At 36.3% G+C, this 10,633-nt stretch overlaps 1 protein-coding gene and 1 non-coding gene across 2 annotated transcripts; both read right to left on the bottom strand.

Moving 5' to 3' along the window:
• Positions 1–1,078: 1,078 nt before the first annotated feature.
• LOC127788086 (uncharacterized) lies at positions 1,079–1,762 on the bottom strand. The gene is made up of 2 exons (XM_052316202.1): positions 1,545–1,762; positions 1,079–1,451 (listed from the first exon to the last, which is right to left on the bottom strand). The coding sequence occupies exons 1-2, from the start codon at positions 1,760–1,762 to the stop codon at positions 1,079–1,081; spliced, it is 591 nt and encodes a 196-aa protein (XP_052172162.1).
• Positions 1,763–10,285: 8,523 nt separating this feature from the next.
• LOC127789366 (small nucleolar RNA R71) lies at positions 10,286–10,392 on the bottom strand. The gene has a single exon (XR_008020543.1). It is a non-coding gene; the product is annotated as a small nucleolar RNA R71 (small nucleolar RNA).
• Positions 10,393–10,633: the final 241 nt, after the last annotated feature.

Here is a 10,633-nt window from a genome sequence, read left to right on the forward strand (position 1 = left end):
CTATTTTTTTTAGGCATCTAAGTCCTGGGGTACTCTCTCTAGTTGATTCGGCGATTTATTTTACTATCAAACCCACTTTTCGGTATTTTAAACTCACCCAAATTACGCGGCAACTTCAAGAAGATACGGGGTATTACATTCTCCCCCCCTTAAAGAAATTTCATCCTCAAAATTTTGCACTTGACAGATCGCATCACTGATATTGATACAACTTCCAATTGAAATGTCCTCAATAGCTCAATCAATTATCCCAATTGCTTTTATTAAATGCCCATTGCTTACTAGGTACGACATGTTTCTCATAGAATTTTCCATTACAGCTCATTTACAGGTAGTTACACATCTCCCAAAATGACCTATATCACTCGATATCACCACAATTTTTCTTGTCGTAATCATTTCTATTTTTGTCTTTAAGAGATCCAAATCAATTTCATCAAATTCCTTTCAGACTAGCCCTTAAAATAACATTCTACGTCACCCAATTTTTTATTTTCTAGTCGACACCTTATATCCTGCTTTAACTCTTTCAGGTAACATAGTTGACAATCGATTTTTGGTAGGCAACACCTGATCCATATAGTCACTAACCCATAATTTTCATCTTTTTAACACAATCCGTATGCTCTTAACATCTAGACTTCTGATATTCTAGACCTCAAGCCTTAACCTTATCCCTAAACCTAATTTCCAAGTTTACTTCCAAGCTAATGCATATGCTATGATCATGAATGCATAAAAAATCAATCTGAATTAAAATTGACATACCTTTGGTCATTATCGAATAGGTCTCTTCGTCATCTCTTGCCAAGCCAGGGAAGACCTCTTCATTCTCTCTTGCTAGGCAATAGACTCATCCCGTACGAGGTCCTGGCGTCATATTTATCTTCCTGGGTTGATCCATCTTTTGTCTTTTCGAACATTTACTAGCATAGTGACCGGGTTGATTGCACGAGTAGCATGTGATCCCCATTCGATTCCCAATCGGAGGTGCCTCTTTATTCTTAGGGCAATCCTTCTCCTTATGTCCTTTTTCGCTGCATGAAAAACACGTGATATACCCTTGAGAACAATTTCTTCATGGGTGTTCTTTATTGCATCGAGGACACGGTTTACTATCTTTGAAATTTTTCCCCCCTGACTTATGCTCCGTGCCTTTCGAATCTCTTTTCTTTGTATCAGATCTTATTAGTCCAACGTGTAACAGGTTCATCTCGGTGGTTAGAGCCCTATCCAGCGCCTCGTTGTAAGTGCTGATCGTACATGAGCTGAGAGCTTGTTGAAGATCCACCTTCAATCTACCCACAAATTTCTGCGCCTTCTGCCACTCATCGGCTTCATACATAGGAATGTATCTGATCAGTTGGGTAAACTTGACATCATATTGAGTTATTGACATCTCATCAATCTGCCTCAATTTCATGAATTCCCAAGTCTTCTCTTCCTTCCAGCTTTGGGGAAAGTACTTAGTATTGAAAACTTCTTTGAATGCTTCCCAGGTTATCGACTGAGCTTGTCTTTACCTTGGATCTTGCGCTGCTTACCTGGGTGTCCTTTGCAGGGCCCGCTTAGTCGATTGCCACCATCTTCCAGCTTCTTCTTCTAGCATGAATGTGGCATAGTTGACCTTCTCCTCATCACTACATTGCAGATGCTGGAGCAACTTCTCGGTTTGCTCCATCCAGTACTCAGCTACACTAGGGTCATCTCCCACTTTTCCTCTAAACACCGGGGGTCTTTGTCGGCGATACTGATCCAGCATATGGGGGGTGCGCCTTGGCAGCTAGTTTCCTACTATGCAAGTCAACATATTCTCCAGAATCCTTTCCACTCGGTCAAGTCTACTCTTACTAGGACTTGATCACTCTTCTTGTCCTCCATCGCTCGCGTCACGATTTTTCGAACGACTACGGTGATTACTTGTAGCAGAATTCGTAGAGCGACTATGGCGACTACTCGTGGTGTGACTCACAAAGCGACCCCGATGACTGCTACTATCGTTTTCCTCATCTCGTTCATTGAGATCCGTGATTCTTCGAGTTTTCACCATCTGAAAAAGGAAAACACCAACACTTTCCTAGAGGTAACCTCAATTATCAAAATCCTTAGACTCTATTTTCAATAACATTAACCGAACCATCCTAGGTTTCTCATTTCCCTAGGATCCATGATAAATACCAAATCATTCTAATATTCGAACCTTAATGATTCATATCACCTATTTACAAACCTAACTTGATAGTATATTACGTCACATCAGATTAACCGTTACTGGCTCAGTCATTCTCAATTTCCACTAGTACCCCTGAGTCTCCAATCGGGATTTTTGCTAGTTTGCTTTGATACCAACTATAACACCCCGTCTTCCCAAAACGAGCATTACCTCGAGATTTTGGGAATATTTTTTTTTTTCAACATCATACACACAACGTAAGTCTCTCGATATACATACCCTCATCATAATCATTTCCCGACAATCCCAATTATACCTTCTCAACATATCAAAATTTAAAAATTAATAGACTAAGACAGGTATTATCAATCACATCAGTGGAAGCAAGATCGAAACCTCAATGATATATAACCGACAATTCCTTTTACAATTAAATAACCAAATCGATGTTTGACATGAAAATATCAACATATTACATAATCTTTGAACATCGTAATCATAGACAAAGACCTACGAAAACTAAACATAACAGCTACATCTCCACGATATCCTTTCCCTTGGCGCCACTGCTTTCACTTGGAACGTTTGAATATTCCAGAGACATAGTCCAAATTAGATGTTGAATCATCTCAGTGAGAGTTCAAAAATATTTTCATGAAGATATGCAAAATCATATATAAAATCGACAAATCCTGACATGCCCCAGCCTAAGAGAATCCCACATAGCACTTAGCCCTAACCGGGGAAAATGCAATCTCTCTAAAGGCGACACGACCACATCGACACATTAGTAAACACAATCCTGTTTAAAAGGGACAACCTCGACATATGAACCCTGGAATCACCCTATTATCATTGTTAGGCATTACGCTCCCATTCAAAAGCATTCCAAAACCCAACGTAACCCTAGCCCAAGAGTATCACATCAGCACTATCCCCAGAATCAACGACACCTCGGTATTAATGCTATTGCTCAAAGGAACCTGGGGTGGTGTCCACTCTCAGCCCCGCCACTTGAGCCAACAACTGGGGTGGTGTCTACTCTTTGCCCCGCCACTTGAGTACCGTAGGGTGAAGTCCGTCTCCGCCCCATCCCATGTGGGTCACATAGCATTAATCCTCAGCACGTGTCTCGAGTGCTATCACTCAAGGGCCACGTCACAAGTTAACAACCCACAACCCACATGGCCAACACATAACATGTCAATGCTGAAAATCATAACATGCATGACATACAATCAACATTTCAATGCATGCAATTTACCGTATGAAATTCAATGCATGTGTAAATAATGGCTTAGACGAACCATCGCACGAAACCAGTCGCTCACGAAAAATCAAAGTAATCAAAGTAACAAGAATATGCACAAGAATTGGATTAACACAACTCAAGATTTTTCAGTAGAACCACTCACATTTAGACGCAACTCAAATTTTCTCGAAAAGTGTGATACGTCTCGATTTGCGTGCCCACCTTGAACTTCGTACGAGTCACTTCACCTTAAGCCGTAAGGCACCCTAATCATCATATTTATCCAACAATCATCAAAATATAATTTTCTCCTTAATTTCCTCACATTTTCCTATTTTTTCTCCCATTTTTCCTTACTAATAATTCAAAATAAATATCTACAAACCTTTTTCACCTAATATTTTTGCACAACAATTCCTAAAACAATTTTCTAGGAATAATACAAAAAAAAATTGGAAAGTAACTCACCTGCACGCACCCCCACGCACCTAGGTGCATTTCTGTGAGTGAAGCCAGCGCGTGCACTGCACGCACGTCGTCTTCTCTGGCGAGCAGTTTGCCGGTCGGCGCCGGAATCCTTCCCCAATCACACCACCAGAAAGCCTACTCCAAGTCGATCACGGAAATACCCTTGGGTGCCCGAACCAACGACCGGATGGCCTCCAAATCGGGCAAAATCAGACCCGGTCCTGCCACTGCGTGCGATTTTCTAGCTACCCTCGAAACACTGTCAAACCACCTCGAAAACTCACAAAACTTTCCAGAAACGCTCTTCTCGAATCAAGGATCAAAAGCCCCTTATTGGCTTCCTTCGATTTGGCCTCAAACTCGAGCAATTTGTTGCTCTAAAATTAGCCAAGAACCCTCACTATTTATAGGCCAAAATTGACCCCCACATGGCCAATCTCCAGCCATAGCTTCTCCTACACGCCTCTTGGACCATCCTTGGCCATGCCCTGACGACATTGGGCTGTCATTTCTCTGAATTGTCCGGTCAGATCTGCCATGCTTGTGCAGATTTTCAAAAATTGCAGTTTAGCCCCCTTTGAACTTACTTTTACTTTTTGGCCCTTATCCTTTAGCCCCTGACTTATCCAACAATTCCATTAAGTCCCTCAAGTTCCAAAATCTTCATTTCACCCCTAAAAATCTAGAAAAACTATCGTTTAGACCTCCCTTGATCAAAATCAATAAATTACACTTAGACCCGATTGTACTTAGGATCATATGCTATCCGAAAATCTTTATGTTTATTCTCGAAACCACTTAAGGGTTGTTTCTCATATTTAATATAGCCCTACTCGGGGTCCTGTTGACTTCCCGAGAATCCCTTACCATCATCCGGTTCCTCAACCTGAATCCTAGCTATACCGAAAACTGTTTCAAATCCGATTTCTTTCTATGTCATCTTATCTCGGAATACTCGATACTGATGTACTATTTTCTTTAGGCATCTAAGTCCCGGGGTACTCCTTTCAGTCGATTCGGCAATTTATTTTACTATCAAACCCATTTTTCGGTATTTTAAACTCATCCAAATTACGCAACAACTTCATGAAGATACGAGGTATTACAACTCAAATATCATGTTAATTGATTTATGAAAATTTTAGACCCTTTTTGAAGTATTAATAGTCCAATCTGTACATTAAAAGCACTTGCAACGGCTAGTCTAACGGTTCTATTTTTAAACTTTAGCACAAAATTAATTGAGTGAATTTGGTCTTTACTTGAGTAAAAAATGACTTACTCGAGTAAGCATTTTCTTCACTCGAGTAAGCTTTGACAGCACTTGAGTAGACCCATCAGCTACTTAATTGAACTTAACACCTACTCAATTGGACACATCAACTACTTGATTATATGTGCACTACTTGTTGCCAACTGAGACATCCATAAAAACTTGACTATTATACAATAATTGTCGATTGACCATCAACTTCAACTCATTTGCTCACCAAAAATACTCAACTAAAACATAATAATCACTAATTAAGCAATCATACTCGATGATGCTTATCTCATAGTCTATTAACAAGATATAGCACTCGGCCATCACTTTGATTACTCGATTACTTTTGATATAGCCGAAACCTTGCAATACATACTCAATTAATGATTGCATTTACTCAAGTAGTATTCAAACATACTTGACTATATACTCAATGCCTTAATCGACTATCAACTTATATTGTTATGAATATCATTGATCGAGGCTGTCGAACCGACCAGATTAGTGTATGTATTAGGACTGGTTTGTAGCTAGGATCCTCCCCAGGTCGTCTCCCAACGAATTGTCAATAAACTGTCAAAACAGGATTAAACGAGGGGGGTTGTGATGAAAACCGAACTTAAAAACGCTCAAGAATGAAACAAAGATGAAGTCTCGACCAACTAAAACGTAACCCGCTACGAACCCTACCTCCTTACCACGGTAATCCCCGTCTCACTTATGAAAATAATCTGTTTGGTTTGATTAAACTCTTCTACAACCATAAAAGATTAAATCAAAATGAGCAATTGCTCATACAATTTATAATATACTGTTTCTTTCTAATCAAAGCATCAACCGAGCAAGTCAATTAAACCCATCCAAAGATCATGCATGGATTCACACAACTGCGTAAAAGAAACATACATAAACTTAGAGAAGGAAAAGAAACGAAATCATCAATAAAAACATGAGAATCGAGTTCCAAACCAGATTCAACTATATGACCAAGACTCAAACCGGGCAAGGGGTATGGGAATGTAGCAGATTACAAGCGAATTAGCCTTCCATAGCTTCTAGGTTGAAACCGTGAGAATCCTCCAAAATCGGCCACCCTAATGCCTCTTAGCTAGCTCTTATTTATAGGGTTTTGGAAAAGAAAAACCTAGGCTAAATGGGATTAGGGTTTTTTTTATTACATATGGCCCATAATTTAATTAATTAAAAAGGGCCCAATGGATTCTAAATTTGCCCATAACCCATAATGAAGTATGGTTGCCTCTTTCAAACTCGATGTCCGTCCACCTTGCGAAGCCCACTTGCGCCTCTATCAAAATAGCTCAAATCTACGGCCCAAATCTGCCAAATAAGAATAAAAATAGTGTGAAGCCCAATAAAATAAAATAAACACAAGACAAATAAAATAACCTAAATAGAGTGCAATGAAGATGGAATAAGAGGGATAAATAATATAAAATATGCGCGCCATCAATCATCAAAACATCTAAGATATCATAAATATTGAGTTTAAAAATAAAACTCAATTTTCTCATGAACCTTAAGCTCAAACAAGCACAAGTGCTATTGGTGAAGGTTGGTTAAAACTAACTTTTCAAATACATTCACTTGATTATATAGAAAGCTTTGAAGAGCCAAGATAATAAGATATTCTCATCTCATGAAATTTCACTAAAGATAATAAGTTGAGAACACTGAATGTTATTCAACTAAGAAATATTCCTTTTAAAAAAAGATAATTCTACTTAGGATAACATGACATATTCTATAGAAACATAATTACCCATCCATTCACATACATGAAACACACATAAGTCAAGTAACTCACTTTTACCTAACTGAAATAGAACATATAAAACATTACAAATATGTTGTAACGATTGGATAATTTGGAAAAGAAAGGAGTAAATGGGAAGGAATAGGCTAATTAATCCTATGTCAGTTTATTTATAGTTGGCTAGCATTATGTGGGCTAGTTGGAAGTGATATTTTACTCTTGGTAATAAAATGGTTTTGATAATGACTATATGAAAATCAATCTCTACTATATGAATTATATGAATGAGAAAATCAATATTTCATAAATAAGTTTGAATCAAGATATGAAAATCTAAAGAAGATATGTTGAGTATGGTTGAGTGTGGTTTGTTTCAAAATATATTTTTGATAATCTCACTTTGCTTTCAAAAGAATCAAAATGAGGATTTGTTAAGTTTTCAATCTTTTCAAATGAATAGTCGACTATGTGGTTTAATGCTGTCGATTATGCTTAAATATAGTCGACTATGTTATAAGTATAGTCGACTATGCATAAGGATAGTCGACTATGCTTGTTTAATCTGTCTACTATATATGGCGTATGTCGACTATTTTTCATTCTGTCGACTATCATGTAAGGATAGTCGACTATGATTTTTCTTCTGTCAACTATGTTTGTTCATGAATTTCAAAATCTTCTTCATATTTTTGTATCTGTCGACTATGTGTATTTATGTTAGAAGATAGTTGACTATGATTTCTTGTCTATTGACTATGCCATGTTTTATTTGAAATTATAGTCGACTAACCTATTTTGTCTATCGACTATATGTTTCACAGAAACTTATAACGACTAGTTTTTGGCACATTTAATGCTCGCCCAACCACCCACAACAATATAAATTTTGAACTTATCCACCATCAACTATAAATAGGTGGTTGAAGACGCATTGAAGGTTGTTGAATACATTGAATATCTTGAACTACCGACCTTTCACTGTTATATCGAGCGTTTAATTTTTCTCTCTGTATTATTAATTTTGAGGCTTTGATATCTCACTGTTCCATTCATTTTTAGCCTCTATTATTTATTTAAAGAGAGAGCTTGTAACTAAGAGTTGCACTCTTAGACTCTCAATTTCACATTTTTTGTAAAGTTTCCTAGCATAAGCTAGAGGGCCCATTAAATTGAGAGGGTTGTACATTACTGATGTGGGAATTTATTCACACATTTATTGCTCATAATTAAATAGTATTTTTAGTATTTTATGTGTTTTACTTAGAATTGTCTAATATTTTGAGTTTCCTTTACATATATTTAATTTCTAGTAATTCTTGTTATTTTGTAGGAATACTATTTGGTGTTTGGGTTAAAAAATAAAAATAAAAAAAATTATAAAGTTAATTTCAAAATTAATACTATAAATTAATATTATAATAAAAATAAAAAAATAAGTATTATAAATAATTAATATTATAATATAACTAAAATTAATATAATTAATAGTACATTAAATATTAAATATTATGTTTATATTATATTTTATTACATTATATATTATATATTATATTATGTATATTATATATATGTGTGTGTGTGTGTGTGAAGATGGCGTGAACAAAGGGGACTAGGGCTTCATGTGCATTGAATATATATATATTATTATTATAATATATAAAGAGGAGATAGATTTGGAGGGTAGACAACCTGGGCGCATGAAATTGAAGGAATTTGGAGACCGGGACGGCGCAAAGGAATTGAAGGAATGGGAGGTTTCTGGCCGACGCAATCAAGAAGGAATAAAAGAGAAGCAACAAGCGACGCAAAGGGCTTATGCACGCAGCCGCGCATCTAAGATCCAGATTTGTTTCAGATCGAGGCTAGGGAATTTCTTCCTTCCTTCTTTTTAGTTTTCCTTTTCTATTTTTCTTTAATTGTTTAGGATTTTAATTATGTAGCAACTCTTGGTTAATTTTGAGAATATTTTATTCATTATGAGTGGTTAAATAATTGTCTAGGGTTTGTAAAGGATCCTATGCATTGAAACTTTATTAGTTCACTCAATTTTTGGTTATGATTATTCCATCAATTATGTTTATTTTGTTCTAAATTTAATATTTGTAATTGCTTGATTACCAATTACATGATTTGAGATTTCTTATGAGGCTAGACATAGATAAATATGAAATAGACTTTGGACAAAATAACATATGTTAATTGGGGAAGACATTCACTTGATTACATGTGCAATTTGTGATTATATTTGTAATGAATATTTTCATATAATGAGTACTTATGCTTAATATGTTCTCTAATTCTAATTCACATAGACATATAGTGAGTTAGGTTAGTTGAATAAACTTGTTAGACCTAGACATAGGTTAATAAATAAATTAGAGTGCTCCATTGACATAGTTTGTAATTTAATCAACCAAAAATTGAGGTAATTTGATAAAGCGGATTTGCTAGGTGAATTTAGAAAACCCTAGGTCTTAACCAATTGATTTTTAATTCTTAGTTATATATTAATTAATTTTCTTAATTAATCAATTGTCCAAATATAGTTAATTGTGAATAATTTTAGTATTTAAAATGGTAGTAACCAATCTCTGTGGGAACGATATCTTATTCATCACTTTACTTGTCTTGACCGTGTATACTTGCGTGTTATTCGTGGGTTATATAAAATCACGAATAAGTTCTTGGCGCCGTTGCCGGGGATTGTGTTTACTATTTCTTTTAATATTAATAGCAATTGCAATTAATTATAATTTGGACCTTTTATTTATTTATATGTTATTTATTTATTTATTTTACTCATGCAGGGAAATGGGCTAGTACATGAACACAAGATCCAAGGGTATTGAATCTATTCCACTTGACTTGGAAATTGAGCAAACTATTTCTTGTTTAAGAAAAGCAAAGAGAGGTGAATCTAGCCATTTAGATCAAGTCAAATTATCAAGTGAAGGTAAAAAGGAACCAATGGCTCAACAAGAAGAACAGAAAAAATTGAGAGAGTATGCTCTGCCTAAGGTGGATGGGATTAGCTCGAGCATTCAAAGGCCAACAGTGCAGGCAAATAATTTTGAGATCAAACCAGCCATAATTCAGATGATTCAGACATTAGTTCAATTTGGAGGTTTTCCAAATGATGATCCCAACCAGCACCTCAGTAATTTTCTAAAGATATGTGACACTTTTAGGTTCAATGGGGTGTCCGATGATGTAGTGAGATTAAGGCTCTTTCCTTTCTCTCTTCGAGATAAGGCTAAGAGTTGGTTGAGTTCGTTGCCACAGGGATCCATTACTATTTGGGCTGATTTGGCAAAGAAATTTTTGGCAAAATTTTTCCCACCTACAAAGACTGCAAAGATGAGGAATGACATTACCTCATTCATGCAACAAGATGCAGAAACTTTGTATGAGGCTTGGGAGAGGTACAAGGAGCTATTACAACGATGTCCACATCATGGCATTCCCGATTGGTTACAGGTACAGACTTGTTATAATGATTTATTAGGACATACGAGAACAATCATAGATGTTGTTGCAAGTGGAGCGCTTATGGATAAGTCATTTGATGATGCTTACACCTTACTTGAAGACATGGCTGCCAATAATTATCAATGGAATCCTAATAGGACTCCTCAAAGAAGGACTGCAGGTGTCTATGAAATTGGTGCAATATCCGCCTTAACTGCTCAGGTACATGCTTTG

This window comes from Diospyros lotus, chromosome 13 (genome assembly GCF_014633365.1).
Source record: "Diospyros lotus cultivar Yz01 chromosome 13, ASM1463336v1, whole genome shotgun sequence".
NCBI classification, from domain to species: Eukaryota; Viridiplantae; Streptophyta; class Magnoliopsida; order Ericales; family Ebenaceae; genus Diospyros; species Diospyros lotus.